Raw genomic sequence first — 22,114 nt, forward strand, 5'->3', positions numbered from 1 at the left:
TCAGCCTTCAGAGGCTTGTGGCGGTATGGTGTTTTTATTATTATTTTAAGAAGTTTATAATGAGAATTCAATACTGCTCCAGCAGCTGGAGTTTCACTTCTTTATATTGTAACATATTTAATGACAGTGACATGATAAAAAACCTTTGTAGAAAGAAAGACGATGAAAAAGTATTGCCCTTTAATATTTGACCTAATCACAAAGGCGTATACCATCTGTCAAAATGTATGAAATGTCATTTAATCCATTTCTATGGCCTATCAACTAGCCAATAATACAGTGTATAGTTACTAGATCAGAACCCATTTCACTAAAAAGTATATCACTACCAGCGGATATGATTGCATATCCTGCCTTAAAAATCATGTTAAGTTCAGGTATAACTTCATGTAGAATGGACAGGGTTGTACTCAGGAAATGTATTTGCCAACGGATGTTTGTACAGACATCTCTCGGTGTACAGTATAACATGCAAGCAATATAGGTGTATTTTGTTTATCCCAGATTTAGACTGGTTATTGAATTTGCAACATTTACGCTTAATGCTGGAATCGCGTTTTTAAAATTGTAATACATTTGAAAAACTACATACAGACATATAAGTCTGAAAATTGAAATGAAAATTAAAGTTTAATTGTCATGACTTTGTTATAAATAATATTACAATTGCATCATTTCTTCAAAGTAGGCTACACGAGGTGCCTTGTTTCCTCGACCAGGATAACTTAAATCTACGCTACATACTGTATAGAAAGTGTCATCAAAGTTTGTTCGGTACTTATTTGAAAAAATCGCAAGATCCAGTTTTGAAAGTAGACGGACTGACATACGGCCAGGCAGAAAAGAACGACGGACAGAGGACAAATCTTTAGCGGTGCAACAAACAGGGAACTAAAGCATACCTGTCAATGGAAAACTGTCATCACTAGCAACGACCTGAAAATAGTAAACCATATGTCATACCAAATAAGACAATGTATATCTGGACACATATATCTCATCCACAGAACTAAGAAAAGTGGAAAAAAGATGATTGGTATTTATTATTGAAATAGAGCAAAAACTAACAAAGTCGTTAACTTTTATCCCTCGCCAAATACATTTGAGGCATGGGTTCAGATCTAAAAAAAAACGTGCAAGTTGAGGGTTTTGCCTTTTAAATAAAATATATTTTAAGGCACAAATAGTGATAACTCAGCTATCAAAAGTCAATATGCAACGAAATTTGTATGGCATTGACCTTGGTAACAGAAACATTCTCTTGCATGTGCCTCCGTGCCTGTCAACAATTTATAATTGCATCTGGGCATTTGAAAACCCCTTGATACAATGGCAGAATTCTAACAAAATTTGGCAAATGTAGTAAAGGTTGGCAATATTTTACTTCAGCATGTTGCCTTGACCTTAACTCTAGAGACCGAAGTCGCTCACAACCAGATAAATAATAACACTTGTTAAAAGTTATTACATACTCCATTTTATCATATTGAAGTAATCGCAAAATAATATTATATACAAAAAATGTGTGATATTTGACTTTGTATGTGACATTGACCTTGCGTCGAGGGTTATGGGTCTTGTATGTGACTCAGCCAAAGATGATTGAGAACACAGTTTGAACGTTTTATGGCTCTGGTTAAAGGGGGATTAATCCGTTTATGACAAACAGCTTGCGTCATACTTCATCCTTCTTTCCATGTATGCTAAGGATGCAAGATGTTAACCGGTTAGTCTACTGATTATGTTTTAATGGCATTATTCGTACGATTTTATGTTTTGCGTGCGACATACTGACAACTTGCGCTGGCGACTTGTTAGAACAACATGCCGCACCATTGACGGTAATAAAAACTGTGTCAACAAACAAAGTAATAAAGTAATAAAAAAGTACCTTTGTGGTTACAACACGGAATACGTTTTGATAATTGGCGATATGTGTTTTTGTACTTGTGAACATTTAACCAGCGTATTGCGGGGAGTGGGGCTATAAGCGAAGACGTAATCGACATGTTAAAGGGGCCTTTTCACATATTGACGTATTTTTTTTACTTAATATAAGCAATCCTCGTAGTATCACAAAATACAACGACAACAACAGAACTTTCCAAATTATTCAACCGCTTCGCGCTGCAACGCTTTATAATTTTCAGGTTTTTAAATCGTCAAAACATGCATATAATGGATATTTAAGAGCATTGTAAATGTTCAGAATTACTGTTTTCTCACAAATATCATAACTTCAACGAACATTTGCGAATATCTGAAAAAACTTTTTGTTTATTTTGTTAATATACCAAAACGTGAAAAGGCCCAATTAAAAAGCATGCTCGTGAATTGTTAACCTGATGGCGACCGGTTTGACATGGTGGTGTTTAAATAAACGTGTCACAACAAATGCGCATGTGGCCTGGAATCTTTTGTCCGTACCATCGACACCCCTGCCAATGGAGCGAGTGTTCTCGAAAACCTGTTACAAAGGCTAGTGACCGCATCAGCCACAAGCCAGTCGAAGACGTCATTTTCTTAACCAAATAAACACTGTTGTTTTGTGTATGTTCTGCATATAATTGTATGTTTGCTTATTTGTTTGAACTGTGAGATAGTATTGCACTAGTTTAACAATTATTTTTAACATTAGCATATTTAGTTTATTTCAGTTTTAACAATTAAAATAGAATGAACAAAGACACGCAACATTAGTGTGAGCGATAAGACGCGAACATAATATAAACGGGCCCAACCAAAACTAAATAAACGACACTTGAACATGAACATTGTGTAACTTTCATAATTTTAACTGAGTGCAAGACAAATAATACACAATAATGCAAACATTATAACATTATTTAAATAAATGGTGTTAAACATTTGTATTAAGAAACTGATATGTTATCAATGCATGCGATCTCAAATTACTTTCATTTATATAGAGAACATGTACGAGCAATATGGCATGTAAAACGTATACATTAAACTTTTAACTACTTAACGTACTTTGGTTAACCGGTTAATAACCAGCTAAAGCAAACTATTTAACGGTAAATGTTTTTTTACCTACTGCATCCCTAATATACACACTTATACCAAGTTGCAACGAAATTGGCTCAGTTTAGAGCTATGGCTCCCGACACTTGAGTTTTCAAGACGGATACACAAAAGTGTGTTTATTTTAACAAAAAAAATGGCGATAAATCCGTTATTTGCAAATAGAATGCGATTAAATTGGACGTGCATCATCTTCTGACTCGTATTTACAACAACGTATTATCAAATAAGCAAAGAAGTATCAAAATATGGCTCCGGACACACAGGTTTTCTGGAGGGATGGAAGGAGGGAATGAGGGACGGACAGACAAAGCCAAAACAGTATTCCTCCGCGTACGCTGGGGGATAATAACTACAAAATATCAATACAATTTAAAAGTAGTATAAAATTATAGTCTTATGTATATTGTTTTGCATACCTTTGGGTGTTATATTGCAGAGGACACAATTTCATGAAGTCAATGACGCTTCGTTGCAAAACAGTTAATGCTCCGAAACAGAAAGTTATTGTTGTTAAAAACATATCTGTCAGACTCGTATTACAAATATTTTATTGTAAGTTATACAATATATTGCATTATGACGTGGTTTACTCGAAACCCCACCTGTGACATCACATGTTTACTTATAGTGATGTCATGAACCGTGTGCATTATTTTGCAATATCTCCCGCAGATAAACTTTGAATAAACGCATGGTGTTCATTTTAAATTTTCATCTACAGAATTTTCATCTACAGAGTGTTGTGGTTCGAAGTACTGACACATATGTAGTTGTTATGTAAATAAGAAAACATGATATTCCAGGACATTGTTATTTTAGGACAGAATGCGTGTGTTTTGAAGAGGAAAAAATCTAATTTTTTTCTACTATACTTGGACGAATTAATTATTTTGTGGATTATCTGTTCACTGCAGAAAATACGAATAGTATGTTGAACATTGGATAAGCCTGCATCTGTCTGTTTTGTTGTAATGTTGTTTCGATAAAGATAAATGTTTGCAAGTTTAAATTGTAGAGCTCATACAGTTTTACTGCCATTCACGAAAAATTGAACAAAATTAGGGAACTACCACTACAGAATGTCTGCTTAGCATTCTTTCAATTTAACTCACATCCGTTGAGTGACAAAGTGAATCAATATTCTATCCCAAACTGTAATCGGCATTGCAAACATCATATGTTTTTATAAAATAATCTTCATATAACTTTCAGGAATTTTGATTGGCAGCAATTTTTTATAAGTAATGCAACATATCCTTCTTACAACATCTGCAAAGGCGTAAGATGAAAATGAGGCCTATCTTACTTTGTTTAGACCTCCTTCTGACGGTCAGAATCGAATGTTATCATTAAGAGTTTAACATTTTATAATATTTATACATACCGGTAGACCCGCATCCTCTGCCTGTCTTGTAAATCGACAAATCCATCGACAAAATCGACAAATCTGTCTGTTGGCTGAAACAAAAATGATGCATTGCGATGAAAAGTATAACTTGATCCAAATCAGGGTTGTTCTTACTCTTATTAAAGTTAGATAAATATTGAGTGACACAAACAACAAGGGCATTTCGTTATTCCCTTTTTAGAAATACCTTCATCCAATAACGGTTAAACCTAAAGTTAGGTTACAGGGTATTCTTATGTTAAAACAATGTTGCTCTGGGCATTTTTATGAGTATTGGTTACACCAATTTCAGAGCTGTTTTCATATTGTTTAACTAGTATTTTGAACATATCATTATAGTTCTATATGAATGACATTTTACAACCTAAACAATGAAATTACGATATACATCATTTCTGAATACATTTTTTTCTTGAGAAACATTGTGCCAAATGCAAAATGTGGTATTATTTTATTGAAAACAACTATTGGCTTCATGTTCCAATTCATTTGAAAACAATGAGAGGCTGACGTTGGACCTAAATTTAAAGAAAAAAAGCCCGATTCATTGAACCTATATCCCCCGCCAAATGCAATGCAAAAATTCTGTACAAAACTACTTATAGACGCATGTTTTGATGCAATTTAATTAAGGTTTAATGACAAATATGATAACAGTCCTCAAAAGAATTTCCGAATTAAAAATCTGGAATTATTAGATTTGTTTAACGAACAAGGGGTGCTATTTTAAGGTAGTGTTATTAAAAGATGAAGTGTAGAAACAATTTTAGCCACCATGTGTAAATTGAAACTAGCATAAAAGCATATTTTTTAGCACAAAATGGTGATAATTCTGCTAATAGAGGGCAGTGTGCAACACAATTTATGTGACCTTGACCTTTAAACTTGCACACAAACCTTAGCCTGAACATTTAAGCAAATAAGGAGTTATAATCCTGCTTAAAGGCTGTTTTAGGCTGGTAAAAATATAGGTCTTGGTCAGTGAATGTTTACAAAGACGCTGAACACATTTGTAACGTTTAATTTAAACACTTGAAGTATATATTGAGACATAGAAAAGTTTCACAAATTGTTCATTTAAATTTCCATAAATCCAAAAGTGTCTTACTACTGCTTAATTGTATGTCAAATTTATGGAATTAAGTGAGTGACTTCACACAATGACCACAAACACATATGTGAAGTTTCTATTAAATACCTGCAGTGGAAACAATGATTAACAAAAGTTGCACATTTACATGAACCGCAGCATTACGCAGACACCGACACATACATTGGGCAATACAGCTTTGATTATCTGGCATATATTCGAGCTGAACAACGGCATAAAAACATAGAACAAAAACTACATACCTCTTGCAGGGAGATGGACCAGCAGGAGGGCAATTAGCATCACATATATCCCTGAAAAAGGTGCAAACGTTCGATGTGCAAGTACACATTATCTGCAAGTATAAGTGTGTTCGTAATTAAACTGTATTAAAGTGTTGAATACCGTGTCTTAAAAATGGTAATATAGCCTAAACTATTAAGGAAACTATATTTTATTTTAAAAAATCTTTAGAGCCATTTATGCATTTTCATTTTTTTCAGCGTTAGTAAAAGTCATATCAAGTGTTTAACAATGGTTTGCTCGTATCAGTAATAAAATGATTATATAACATAACTAGCCTATTGTATTGAATGTAAATACAATATATAAAGTATTTTTTCCATGGTACCCTTCGGTTAATATAGGTAGTAAACTGTTAAAATTCAGTTATATAGCTTAAATGCTTATGTTTTGTCTTATCTTTTCGAAAGGCAGATAAATCTAAATAAATCGTGGATATATATATATAAAATGTCTTAGTATGAGAAAGTTATTTCCCCTGTTTACAAACTTTTCTGTTCAATATGTTCAACGGAAAACACATAAAAATGTATCACACATTGATTTGACCATATGTATGTGAATTGTTTACACTTGTTTGCTCTTCTATACGGAAAACATTATGATAACAATTGTTTTAAGTCCCTCTCCCAAACTACTAACAAATATGTTTTATCTAATGCATAGAACATATTCTATACAATTGACAAATTATCATGCCTTTGAGTGAATGCTGTTAATCCAGTAAATACTTAAAGCAAGAATAAATATATTATTTATCTCGTTCCCAATTTAAGCTTTTGATAATAACAAATAATTCCCAATTTGAAACATCTTGGTTGCCATCAAAATCATTGAACTAAACAGTTAGCTATCATAGGAAAAAGGAAAAAAAACTACTGAAGTTTTTATAGTGAAACTTAAATCCTGCGGACTATTTAAGGTATGTTCAGTTTGAATACAGTTTTATATTCAGTAGTTATATGTCTTACACAGACAAAATTGCGTTTTTTTATGTAAGTAGTAAGCAATCTTTTTTTTGTGATTCTGATCTGGTTATGTCGTGTGGAATACTGTTGTTTCCTCAGCTAAGCCGGGTTAAATGCTGAATGCATATTTTTCCATATAAGGTCGACATCTCTTTTAATTAGGTCAGAAATGTTAAGTTACGTAATAGAACTGATTTAGATACATATTATCTAAAAAGAAAACATACCATGTCTTATCCATCTTATACTGATTTGTTTGAGAGCCCTTATCCCTGCGTTCTTTCCAAAATAAAGAAGTAGAGTGTTTGCAATATACAATAGTTCATTATTCGGGATCGAACAATATTCTGAGGAAGTGCTCATGAAAAACATACACACACGCTTTTGTCGAGTTAAAATTACGAGTGAATATGTCTGTATCAGCGCAGAAATAACAATAATGTCATCATCATTCTTTCCGTATTTTGTGTTGTTTACTATATTACCCTTTTGTTATATAAAGAAATCATCAATGTTTGCATGATTCTTAGAAACAATAAAACATTTAATATATTAACAAACCAATCCTAAGAGGAGTTTCTTTAAGTGCAGTACATTTGTTCTCACATTACAAGACAATCTGATTTCAAATGTGTACGTTCTCGTAGGACGTTACTCAATGAAGAATCCATAGGCCTCGGTACGACACGAAACGATAGCGGTTGTGAAGTCTTTTACGATTAAATCGATCATATTAATTATAAGAGCAAAGAATGGCCCTAAGTCAAATTACACGTGTGTGTTACAATGGAATGATTTAAAGCTTATAAATAATGTATTATATAGGGCGGTCTTTCCGTCATTGTTTGGTCGAAGACCAGCACTCAAAACTGGTTGTTAGCTTTGTCAAATTAAGCTGACGCACTGTAGAGTTTGTGGATAGCCGATAAATATCAAACATGCAGCACCTGCGTACTTTGAAATAGGCATTTTCTGTATATGCGACCAAGCAATAAGCAAAATCATCAAATGTAACCTCTTAAAAAAAATAATTGTACATTCCCTTCACAAGCTGAGCAATACTATACTCGCTACTTAGTTAGGTTATTGTGCTTTAAGCATCAGTCCAGAGTACAAAACATACGTAGTTTTGAGACGGATTAATGAGAAATAATTTAGTTCAAAGATAGATATATTTCATAAAATAACAACATCGCACTTTACTTAGAGATATACTTACCTATAAACCATGTATAAATTCCATCGTCATTTGTAACCCCTATTGCCGGGCAATTTGGTTGTATCTTGATGCTTGAATTAACATCTTTATTATACGCGTCTCGGAATAAATAAATTCCAGCTGTTTCTGGTCTTAAGTTTTCAATCAAAAGGAATGTACTTTTCAGCTTTCCCAAAAATAAATAGTCCTTGGATTGCTTGGTGTCATTAAGACTGCATATAGTTTTGTTTAAAAAGTTTTTGGCGCACCCAGCAATCTTTATCAATGTGTTGTCAAATGGATCAAAATGTAATACATCAATTGTATGTGTTGCGTCGTCCCAAAAGAATTCTATGGGAACAGTCTCACCAAATTGTACCGAGCTGGGTGCTTTGATGTGCAAGCTGTGGGTCCAACCAATTGCATGCACTGAAAAAAACATCAAATTATGTATACCAGCCATTAACATATTAAATATAACTCTTACAAAAATACACTATTCACTTTTTAATCCATGTGTTCAGTTGGACTTGTGCCATAAAATTGCGCTTGTCATTGCAAAACAGTAATCTGTTCTAACCTTAAAATATAACTTAATGTACTACGTATATTTAAATTTCAGTAATTTTACAACGTTTATATAGTTGCAAAGACAAATACAAGAGTGTATTTTAATAGTGGTGCTTAATCTTTCATTCTAATTATAACAATCAAATAAGCAAATGGTATTACTCTTATAAAGGCTGCATGTGGTTGACTGCAGTAAATGTAACTACTTTAATATAACGTCGCATTATTGGTACAAACGTCCTGTCCAACTTGACAATGAGGCAAAGAAGGAGGCTTCAGTTTGGTTGACGGTTTTTTAAATAACAAAATTAGAGTCTGGTACACATACTATCATGTCATACCAGGAAGACTGAATCACTTTGGCAGAAACGTGTTTTATCGAACATGTTTAAATTCTCACTAGAAAGTAATGCAAATACAAATATAAAACAAACGTGCGAAGCCAATTGCATTATTGAGAGTAAATATGTTATGTTTTGCTTGCTCATACTGTTTTAATAATATCACACAAGAGCAACTGCGAGCTTTGTTTTGAACTGACTGAAACCTATATTGATCTCAACATTGATGTTAATAGAACAATATAATCTTGTGTGCAAGTTTCATTGATAATTTGGCCACACATCTGACCAAAGTGTTATAAGCGTATTTTAAGTTAGCATACTTACCTACATTTGTATCCCACATAACCGAGGATAGAACTCAACAGAAGTATCATGCACACAAAATATTATGACTTGTTGGAACCAATTTTCAAGACAATTGGCCGAATATGGGTATGCAAAAATGTTCACAATGTCAAATGATAAATTTGGTTGTCATGTTGTTGTGATAAAACTATTAAAACTTGTGCTTATTGAGTTATAAAAGGATGTTAATATAAAAGGTACACACAACTGACGCGTAGACATATTTTGTATTGTCTGTTACAACCAGTTGTGTGTATTAAACTTTGAATAAAAATAAACGTTGTGATACACACATAATTATTTACTTTCCAGGCACATTATTATGACACACTATAAAAAATTAAAACCAGATCTTACTCGGAACCATGTATATGTACATCTAAAACTTTAGATTATTTAGGACAACCTACTGGAACATTTACGTCAGCCATTAGGTTGTCTCTCCTGCACACGAAGCTCTCTATGCAAAATTGAATAGGGCATATGTGAATTACGTTTAGATCAAACGGATATATTAAATCCAACTTCTGACATACTGTGTAAATAGTTTGAAAAGATTAAAACGAAATAGTCATTGTTATTTGTAAGTTTTTCACTTGGTGATTTCCTAGAGAAATAATTATAATAATTTACAGTAATGGCCATATTTATTTTAGTATTGCAATGTCATTAGAAATGTGGGTTGTTGTCAATGTTTCAGAATCAATCACCAGTATCATAATCAATATTGTTAAAATAATAACCAAAACAACTTAAACATAGCGCTCTCATCACTATCAATTTCAAAGTGGCAATTATCTTTAGACAGAATCAAGATTCACCTGTCTAATAAGGTTGAACTTTGCTCAAAATTAAAAGCTTAACTGATACATCCTGGAGCATTCATAATTGTTAACAGACCGGACTTTTTCACTTATATCATAAGATCATATACGTTAAGCAAGTCAAGTTATAATGTGAAAAACATTGCAACTTTAAGAGTTCTTACAAGGTTTCGCCATACCCATTTTAAGACAACTTACCCAGCCTCTAAGTGGGTATGCTTTTAACTAACCAGAACTGTTTCATATCTCAGCCCAAATATCATACGAACTAAATATTCTAACCACGTTTTATAAAGATTGTACTAAACATGCCTCTTCCAGAATGCCAATAAGGTTCACAATAGCTATATACATAAGACATCCCGCCCCTGGCAGCCATGTTATTCATGGACCATAGACTCTTTTTATTTATGAAGAGATACATACCATTTTGAGGTATGGTTTGACACATTTTCACGCAGTTTGGACACACACATCGGATTCATGAGTGTTTACATGTTTTTTTAATTAATGATCAAGACCAGATGATCGAGTTAGTGGCCTTACATGACCAAGTTATTTTTCGTCCGAGGTATCATTGGGACAAATCTTCTGAAAAAGTTTCATGAAGATTAGACATGAAAAGCATTATTATTGTATAATGTCTAAATGCTTACCACACAAACACAGCAGCCATGTTCGTACTAGTGTTGTGGACATCTGAAGTCAAGAAATGAATGAACATGTCATTGATATAAACTAAAATTTGTAGGGTGATTGTCCAGATAAGCAGCTTTCTATAGTCCTTTAGTTTCCCGACAAAAGAATAAGGAAACCTGAATCAAGTACATGTCACAATTATCAATATAAGTACTTTTAAGAAAACACAATCAGACATATGACACTTTAACATGGCTTACATGACTTAACGAATAATGCCCTGAAATGAGTCGAATCGCCATTCATATTTAATATTAAAGTGATAGTATGTAGGTACAATTGTTAGATTCCCTGTCCGACTACCAATGTTTGAACTTGATTCCACTGTGCCGAAATAAACTCGGCCCAGGCGACCGGAAAACCACTATTTTCATCCCTGCATGTATCACAATATGATTTCTTATATCCGATTTCAATTACATCATTCACTACCTTCAAAGAAATTTTGACAAGTTGTTTGATTGACAACTTTTTGCTACAGATTCGACAATTAAAGGACTAGTGTACATAGTGCAGCAAAATCATTTTACTTTCACGTATCGTTTATAAACATTACTCGTTTAAATTTGATGATAACAAAACATTGCAAACGCAAATCGACTAACTTGTTCTATAGAGTCGGTATTTGATAAAATTAAAATAAGTTTAAATATATGAATTGCAATTTTATCTTAATATTAATCATGTTATACACATGTTAACTTACCACGTTACTTAAATGGACGAGGGTTTTAGCGACTCTGGTTCGAATCTTACTGCGACCAACATCATTATAAGATTTTAATTAGATAATGTGTTATGTAGTTATTTTAGAGCTTTGAAAATCCGTTGAATTGATCAAATCGAAGCATTAAATGACACATTTGCAACAATACCAAAGATCAGTGGACAAACCCCTTCAATCAGTAGTAATCTCTTATCAAACGATTTCATTGATTGTCATTAAGCATTATATACAATACAGATTAGTATTATACAACGTATAACACAGTTGTTGCTGCGCTGATATAAGATGTATATTTGAACGCGTCTGTGTTGTCAATTTAAATAGAAAACTAATTTTATTTTACAGAAACGCATTCCTTTTAAGTTAAATTAAAACGAAAAATACATGATTGATCTAATACGATGTTTTATTAAACGTGAACTAATCGAGAAAAGTGTGTGGTAACATACAGCTCACATCTTTACTTGTTCACTTGGTATTGAGTGGTTTGTACAATATGTTGTCACTGATTATAATCAGACGGAACGTGTATCCTCGATACTGCGAAACATGATATCCAAATTTTTAAGCAACGTGTAGTATACGATCATACAAATGAGATCTTAAACAATAACTGACTGCATTCATAATGTTAAACCTAAAGACCTCTGGCATAGTACATTTATTTAAATGCAGTTTAAAAAAAGTATATAATTTATCTTCAAGTTCAAACAAACGTTCACTACATGTATGTTTATCAGTCCAAATTGTTGTGTCAGTAAGTACATCATTCTCTTTTTAAAAATGTAATACCTTTTGCGCAGTTTCTCATGCCCGAAATCTATGAAAGAAAACCAAAACGCGTTCAAAATATAAAATAAAATATTGACAAAAATATTAACTTACCACGTTTATCCCTTCAAACTTATACAACAACAATTGATAAACTTATGTAATCACATAAACTATTATTCTATAGTCATAAAAAACCTGTTCTGTGTCGTCTACTGCTTTGTTTAACTTCAGATGTGGTCGATATCAATATGGATATAAAAGAGGCCCTACCATGTGATCTACTTGAACAATTATTTACTGTGTATACACGGAAACACATTATCATACGTACACAATACATGCCCAGATGTACAATTGATACTAAACGAATAAAGGTGATTATAAACCATTGACTGGTACCAAAGATACCAGTTTTCGTAAGGCTGCTTGCGAAACATTCGGGTGATTTTTATTAGGAAAAATATGTCTTTAAAAATAGTATCTAATACATCTGCTTTTCATAATATTTAAGCTTATATGTATAATAGCTTCCTACCTATTTAGGCCAAAATATACCGGACTCAACATTAAACGATGCTGTAAGTTTAACTGAAAATTCATCGTATAAATTCATAATTCAGTCTAGGCTCTTTAAACAAACTTTTATCGTTTCTCTGCATTGAAGGCATTTTAGGAATACCATTTTTGCTGATAAATTTAATATTTAAAAATCGCATTTTTAAGCACAAATACTTATATTATTTAAATTATACTTTTACGGAAAACTTAATGTCATAGAGGAAAATCTTAAAAAAGGGTACATAAGTTTACGAAATTGCGATTTCGCAGTGTTTTCCGTAGGCCGTTTATACCTAAATATTTATTAACGGAAATACTTATCTAATAGTCCTGGGTTTTAATTAAAAGATTATTATTATGATGTGATCTCTCAATTTTTTAAATTAAAACAGCTATATATCGTTTAATTATTATTTTACAATAAATCATTTAATACACAGAAGCAGACATATTGCCTGTATTCCAACAGGAAATAGGCATATATATATATATATATATATATATATATATATATATATATATATATATATATATATATATATACTATTGTATTGAAAAAGAGTAAAGGTTTTGTAGTTCAAGGGCCTCTCTTAGCAAACGAATTCATAAACAGAAAACCTAAGACAGATTTAAAAACCCGTGACTCATGTTCAGATATCAATATCGCCTCTCCCAACGCTGGATGTCGTTCTTGATACACCAATCGCGGAAGTAAAATGTTTAAACGATAGCAATACCTGGGGTTAATCATTTCTATTTACAAGTCTGGGTGAAAAAGGAATTTCGATTGAACAAATTAAATAGTTGATTTTGTTCGCCTTTTCACTCGATTCATTTGCAGAATGTATTTGATTTTATTTACCGAAAGATCAACAAAATAACTATATATCCTACACAAGGTAAAACAATTGATTTTCAACTTAAAGGAATTTAATCTTAAATTACAAGTGTATACAGTGCGTGATATTACAATGTTAGTTGATAAGTGCGAACTGTGGACACAATGGCTAAATTACCAATTTTGATGCATAGACTTTGTCCGGAAACTACGTAATCTTGGTTTGAGACACCCAACGCGTGGTCCCTCTCTTGTTATACTACTGTATTCAAAGCGCGTTGAACTTGTGTTAAACTTTCTGCCGCAATTTGGATGCAGATATCACTATCAACGTTCGTTTGTTGTGCATGATGATCGATTAACACACGGTTTACTTTTCCAATATGGTTTAATCACGTTTTGGCCCCCCTCTACTTGAAATGAATTAACGGTGTTTACAAAACCGAAAGTAAAACTGGCTCCAATACATTGCGTAATGTAAACGCTACATATTTGTTCAGTTTGTGGTGTATAATCCAGCAGAGACAATTGAGTATTTATTCAACAAAGACTATCATGGCCGATTGTAGAAATGGGTAAACAGACAGAATATGACACATTAGGTAGAAAACATGTTTTAATCAAATTAATCACGGGATTGATTATCATTTATATCAATATGTATATTCTTGGTTATATATAATAGAATTAATGTTTACATATCACGATCGTTTTCAATATTAAACATTTTTCATAAATTAAAACTGTGTCTTTTAATATTAATTATAAATAAACATTGAGTATCAGTTGCATTTATGATATTTATGAAATGATATAATACATTTTATGAATTAACTGCAATGATTGTCCATATTTGCTTGATTTAAAATAAAATATAATTCTACTGGTGTTTTTGTGTATGCATTATATTACATGTATATTATATTGCTCCAAAAAGAAGATTTGGAACAAGTCGCGTGTAGAATTACAAAGTCTAAATATACATCGTTTTTACTTGTGTACTCCTTGACATGCATAAGCGATAACTACGTGTCATTGTCTGTTATGTGTAAGTTGCCTTTTCCCAGGTGTACTAGATTATGAAAGCCTCATGCGGCATTTATTCAAGACAAAACACCAATCAATAAATACAAACCCAAGGCTATGACATTCTTGTTGACCAATCAAATGTTATTATTGAATATACAAACAACTTCTAGTTCAATATAGATATTATATAAATAATGAAATGGATGAACAAAAATAAATGAAACAATTTTTTGATTTCCAATTTGAACTGTCACATTTTCATACCGATTTAATATTCTCAATCTTCTGCGCCTAAAAAAATCATAGAAGATGTTATGGAAACAAACATATTTTTATTAATGTGTTTACAAGTTTATATCATAATGTATTGTTTTATCAATTAGTTGCGATAATTAAAACCAAAGTTCCCTCTCACTACAGTTAAAATAACATTTTACATTAGTTTTCCGAGAGTCAAATAACATCTGAACAAGATAAACTTGCAATATTTGTGTGCATATACGTTATCAATGATATTTTGTATTGTTGTACGCCGCAAAACAGATACCTGAGCTAATAGTTTTATTTGTGAATTTGTTGTCTTTAGTGTAAACCCTTTGTTCTCGGAGAAGGACGTGACGTCATCAACCCACGCGCTGGGGTAAACGAAGAAATTCATGGCGCTCAGAGCGCAAATTCTGGGTCATAGTTTTGTGAAACATTTAAACAATTTTATTTCGAGATCGCCAGAACACTCTTTCAAACTAGGACTACAAGAACCGGCGTTAATCCAATATAGCGGTTTACCGGGGGCAACGGTACATCATATTAGGGACCAGCTTGAAGCAGTCACAGACTTTGATCCCCATTTAATATTTTTAGTGATTGGTACGCATGATCTTTCGAACTCAGAAAACACACCAGAAACTGTCGCATGTTCTATACTGGACCTAGCTGATACATTGTTATTCTTCTGTGGTGTGACGTCAGTTGTGGTATGCCACATTTTCCACAGGATTCCAGCTTCTAAACCTGTCAAGTACCCAGTTGACATAGTGTGGTTTAATGACAGAGTGAATCAGACAAATCACATTCTACGTGAGAAGCTACATTCAGATCATCCCAGCAAGACATATTTCTGGTACTGTAACGGTTTCTGGGCTCCGTAGACACAGGCAAGCACTTTTTCCGAGGACGGGGTTCATCTGTCTTCTATCGGACAGAACAAATGCTATGCAACAATCAAGGCGACCATAGTGTCTTACCGGAAGGAAAACAATTGCTAAGTTATGTATATGTTCTTGGTACTGTGTCTCTCACAATGTTGAATAAGTTACGTTTCTGTAATCAACATACAAGTTTATTTGAGGACCAAAACAATCGTCTTGTTATTGTTGAGCATTTGTCAAACATTTTAAACCAATATATTTGATGACAACCCCCCCCCCTTCACCCTGCTTCCTCTTTGGGTGGTATTATTTTCTCCCAAGTGTCTTTGCTCTTGCTATTTGCAAACAAATATGACCAAAATTTAATATTTCAATCAAGTCTGACGCTAGAAATATTGTACAAGGGAATTTGTTGTCAAAACCTTTCTGCATTTATGCCGGTAAACTGTTCTACAAGGTAGTACTGGCAGATTTTTTGTATATTATTTTAATACTTGTCTGGTTTTTTTGTTATTGAACATGAGTTGACGCATACATATTTGTGTACATTGTTCTACTGGGTAGTGCCGTACCACTCTTACCAGCTTGGTAAAGTGTTCTACTGTGTAGTGCCGTGCTGGATGATTGGACCAGGCAAATTGTTTTACTCGGCAGTGCCAAAATGCTTTTAAACAGGGTTTTACTGTTATTTTGTATTTGAAAATATAATTAAAAATATACTTAAAATGCACTTGAGCATACTAACTTTATGTACAGCATACTTTTCAACAGGATAAATACTCTTTAACACATGCTTAAAAATACAGAAAAAAACACATATAATAAGTCTGTCTTGTCAGCATTGTCAAAATAATTCAATGCGCATTTAAAGCAGGAAAAAATACCATGCCAATATTTTTAGTGTATGTGCATTAAAAACGTTCTTTTAATAAGATACTTAAGTGATACAGAAAACATCTTGTTATAACTTTTTTTAACATTTAATAATACCCTTTAATGTAAATTTTGTTTTGATGTGCGACACTTCAATGACATGTGTACCACAAAAAAAGAGATATAAGTTGTGCTCAAATGCTTTCTTTTTCATTACACTGTTTCTAGAGTGAATCATGTATTTTGCTTAAAACAGTTTATCTGCCACTACTGTTTTGTGGTATAAAATAACAAGTACAATCAAATTGAAAGTCAAGAGTTAATGCACCCTGCTTCTTTATAAGTCACTTGTCTATCCTTGTTACCAAATTATATATCGCCAAATGCAAATTTGCAGCTTTGACAAAGATTTCGGAACCAGAGAAATTTACTGAAATTTTATCTAATTCCAGATCGGCATTGCTCTTTGGAAAATTTTAGTTTATTACAGTATTTATTCAATGTGTGGTTGATAATTTTTCAACGTGTATATCTAGTCCAATGCTTAACATGATTGTTTCAACAATTAAGAATAATATAATATACGACGTAAAAATATGCACAAACGGTGGTAAAAGATTATTTGATTATATTACTTGAAACTGAGAATAAATAATGTGAAACATAATTGTATAATTATATAGTCAAATGCATGATACACTTGAGTGGTGTTATATTACAATTACAAGCCTATAATTAACAAAACAAAGCAAATTTTGATGTAATTTTAATTTGTTCAATACACTTTAGTGATGAAAAGGTTAAACTCAAGATAGTGAAGTACATTAATGAAGTAAATATAAATGGAATTAAAAAGTTGGTTGGATGCGCATGCAGATACTACTACCAATATAATTTATGCAGATGACAGTAGCAAACAATTGTTACTAATTGTTGTAGTAAATTCGTAACGAAGTTAATAGGAATGAATCGTCAATTGTTATATTTATAAATTATCAAAACGATTGTTCTGCAATATTGGATATGATGGTAATTTATCTACAATGTTCCTTTTTGATCCCCACTGGAACCGTTTTTGAGTTATCAAAATCATCTTTAAAGAATATCTATAATTTAAAAAGAGGGCAGAATAAGCCTCTCTGATTTGGGGCAGAAGTAGCCTGTTACCAAATTGACCCACGTTTGAGGCCGAAGCTGAATGTCATAATGATCCTGAGCCGAATGAGCCTGCTATACTCAAAGACACACAGTACTGGTTCTACTCAGTAAACAATATTGAGTGTTTAAGTAAGCCTCAGACTTTAAGTGCAATTTATCTACAACAACAGAGTTGAAATACATAATTAGTTGTTCAAATACACATTCTTGCTTTCTGCACTATTATTTATCTTACCTGTAAACAAGTTCTGTTCCAATCATGGTTGTTAGTGAACTATGACAATGGCATCATAACTATGAAACACTAGTATTTCGCATAATGTAATGTTCCACAGAAATTATGCTGATGATAATTCAGCACGATGGTGAATGATAAGACATTCTTTAATTCCAATCTTACTAGAAGTTTCACTATAAGTTCAATTGCTTCAAAGACAGTAGAAAACAACACTAATCCACTGTATAGCCGTACCACATGTAACGACTTTCCCAATTTTTTGCAATTACAATCTTTTTCCGCTGTTTTTTGTTCGAGCGTCCTCATGAGTTTAACATTTTCTCTGACATTTGAAAATTAGAATTTCGATGGCCATATTGAAAGTAGTCTACACAATGGCGACCATTAACAAGAGATTGAATTATGTAATAAATCGTCCGCTGATCCAGAGTGGCAACCCAGGTCATTAACAGGCTTGATTTGTAAAAAAAACTGGCAACCAACTGTCCTACATTTTAATCCAGAACACACAAAGACAGTAAACACAGTAAAGGGAATTAATGGGGCTTTACGTAAGCAGTACTTGAATAAAATGGTAGCTTGTGTCTAGAGAATGCTATATATAATAGTTAAATTTGAATAAATAATGGAAAAGACTGCTAGATGTTAATTATCCATAACCAAGCAAATGTGTTATCCCCACGCTCCCACGCTTTTAAAAGCGTGTGGATATTGAATTGATCTCCGCTTTCTGTCCGTCCTGGCCAATATCTCCTCCTATACTATAAGCACTAGGAGCATGAAACTTACACACATGGTAGCTATGAGCATATGTGCGACGGTGACGGCGACGGAATTTTTATCTGACCCCTGGCTCAAAAGTTATGGGTAAATAAATGGGTAAAATGGGAAAAAAAACTCATTTTACTAACAACATGTGACGCACATGATAATAACTTTTGACCCAGGGGTCAGATCAAAATTCCATATAGTGCACCGTCGCACATATGCTCATAGCTACCATGTGTCCATGTTTCAAGGTTCTAGTGCTTATAGTGTAGGAGAAGAAAGTGCAGAATCACGCCCACCAAAAATTAAGTTTTAACATAACTTCTTCATTTATTCACCAATTGATTTCAAATTAATACTGAACATCACTTATGACAACACTGTCTATCTCGACCATCCATGTCCACATTACCCACCCAAGGGCCATTGATAAAGGTAAAGGCAGCTTGGTTCCCGACCTCTTTCAAATGTATCGACAGGTTCTCGGGTACTACTTCCCCGTTCCCCCAATTTGGTTTTCGTACCCAAAATTGTTCGTTCTCATTTTTTTACCCATTTTTTTCGTACGTAAATTGTTTTTCGTACCCATTTTTGTTTTCTACTCAAATTGTTTTACGTACCCACATTTGTTTCGTACCCAAATTTATTGGTACCCAAATTTTGTTTCGTACCTATTTTTTTTCCTACCCAATTTGTTTTCGTACCCAAATTTTTTGTTCGTACCCAAATTTGTGTTCGTATCCAAATTGTTTACGTACCCAACTTTGTTTTCGTACCCCAATTTTTTTTTGTATTATTGTTTCTTTACCAAAATGTTTCGTACCGAAATTTGTTTTCGTATCCAACTTGTTTTCGTACACAAATTGTTTTCTGTTTTAACAGAACTTCTTTATTTATTTACCAATTGACTTCAAATTAATACTTAATATCTCTTATGACAACACGGTCTATCTCGATCATGCATGTCCACATTACCCACGCCGGGGCCCCACCAACATAGGCCTTGCCCACCCAAAATTGCCTTTTAATATAACATCTATGCGGCGTGGGGATACGCGTCGGCCTCTGCCGCGCCATTTTTCTAGTTTCATATTGACTTCTCTCTTACTTTACAATATCATACATATATTTATACAAAAACTGCATCAGTTGTCAAAATTTATAAAGATTAATTTAAGTTGTTCTTGAACTTAATTTACGCATGCAATTACTTTAAATAAATTAATAGATAGATTAAAAACACTGGAATTGCTGTACAAATAATCGAAATAAGTACAGATTACACTGCCGATCCAACAGGTAACACTTGCTGTCAATACAATGTTATTCCCCAAACCATGTTTGGCGAAAATGTAACTTCTTGGAGATTTGGGTTATATTTTGTGGTTGAAACATGAGACGGCAAACAGGTTTAATATTCGATTTAATATGTTTCTCTAACATACAGATAACGGTGACGATGTAAACATTAGCGTCTTCAAGACGGATATATTCAATGCAGGTACGCAATATACCGTAGAATACCGTAGAATCGGTGTTAGGCTCGTAAGAAAGGATCAGGATACTTTTAAGTCTACATATTTGTTATCTAACGAAGACTGGACTTCATTAGTACTCACAGTTTTTTTAAAAACACCTTTCACATTAAAAAAAAATATAGTGATATTTGAAACATCCAATATCTCCATTGAGATAAAACACTGGTTAGAACATGTACTGAGCATCATTATCCCACAGTTTGTCGAGTCTATTTTTGAAAATATTAAAGGTAAATTATTCCATTCAGATATAATTTGAGAGAAACCTTTCAGTCTAAAATTTGTCTCACATCTAGGTGTTGCAAGTTTTAAACAGTGTCCTCTAGTTTTATATGTGTTGAATGAGAAAAACCGTTCACATGGTATATCATACAGTTGATTAATAATTGTATAGCATTGAATAATATCTCCTCGTCTATGTCTGTGGGGTAGGCTAGGTAGTTTAAACTTCTTAAATCGATCATTGTAGTTCATATTTTGACGGCCTGAAATTAATCTTGAGAAACGCCTCTGAACATCCTCAATACTTTCGAACTGTCTTCCCGTATTCAAGTTGTGGGCGCCCAAGAGCTTTGTATAATTTGAGATACGAATCCTTAACCAGAATTGCAAAAGACCTGCTAATGAGACCAAGGGTACTGTTGGATTTTGTTTAACTTAACTGGAGTCATGCTTATTAAATTTTATATTGTCCTGCAAGATGATACCGAGGTCACACTCCTCATTTACTGTATTCAATTTGTTTGCATTCATGTAATATTCAACTTTGTCATTTGACCTTCCGTAGTACACCACCTTGCATTTTTTCACATTACAATTCATTTTCCATGTTGTTGCCCAGTTACAAATTACGGTAAGGTCATCTTGTAAGATTTTTACAATTTTCAGTGGTATGATAGATTTTTGTGTTTTCTGCAAAACAATAATGTAGCTATTAACAATGCCTGGTAAATTGTTGACATACAAAATGAACAATATCGGACCCCGAACACTGCTTTAAGGATCTCCATATATAACATCTCTCCAGTTAGATGATTGACCTCTTGCAAACATCTTGATTCTGCCACTAGGGAAGACTTTAATCCAATATAAGATAGGTCCTTTTATGCCACATGCCGATACTTTGGTTAATAACCTTTGATGACTTAATTTGTCGAACGCCTTAGCCAGGTCTAAATAAACAGTATCCCGCGAATTGTTATTTTCAATAAAATAATACCAGTCTTCTAACACACCTAGACGTTTTAACACACAGGAGCGTCTGCCGCGAAATCCAAATTGTTGATCGGACATTAAATGTCTAGATGATCAATCATACGTAATCTAATTATCTGTTCCAAGCTTTTACATAATATGGAAGTTAAACTAACAGGTCTTTAGTTCTCTGTTTCAGACTTTATTCCCTTTTTTAATAAAGGCGTTACTCTAGCATATTTCCACTCACACGGTATTTTACCAGTTGAAACTGATTTTATTTAAATCATTGAAACAGGGTTTGCAATAGCATGACTAAAGTTTTAAGAAGAAACGGGTGATTATTGTCTGGTCTCATAGTCTTGGTTGGGATTGAGTCTGAGAGTAACTTCTCAACTTCATAGGAGCCCACTTCGATTCTTACCAACGGTTCATCAAAGTTCATATCATTTACCTGGGAACAATGTTAAGATT

The 22,114-nt window shown here is 33.1% G+C and overlaps 1 protein-coding gene across 1 annotated transcript in view; it reads right to left on the reverse strand.

The window, feature by feature from the left end:
- LOC127841563 (uncharacterized) overlaps positions 1-12,529 on the reverse strand; it is a 31,574-nt gene extending 19,045 nt beyond the window's left edge. Inside the window, exons 1-6 of the mRNA XM_052370482.1 lie at positions 12,410-12,529; positions 10,755-10,797; positions 8,037-8,444; positions 5,810-5,860; positions 4,433-4,506; positions 903-936 (exon numbers count right to left, since the gene is read on the reverse strand). Of these exons, the coding sequence (XP_052226442.1) occupies positions 903-936; positions 4,433-4,506; positions 5,810-5,860; positions 8,037-8,444; positions 10,755-10,797 (610 nt within the window). The 5' untranslated portion in view covers positions 12,410-12,529. The remainder of the gene's footprint in view (positions 1-902; positions 937-4,432; positions 4,507-5,809; positions 5,861-8,036; positions 8,445-10,754; positions 10,798-12,409) is intronic.
- Between the last annotated feature and the right edge of the window lie 9,585 nt (positions 12,530-22,114).

This window comes from Dreissena polymorpha, chromosome 8 (assembly GCF_020536995.1).
Source record: "Dreissena polymorpha isolate Duluth1 chromosome 8, UMN_Dpol_1.0, whole genome shotgun sequence".
Lineage (NCBI taxonomy): Eukaryota > Metazoa > Mollusca > Bivalvia > Myida > Dreissenidae > Dreissena > Dreissena polymorpha.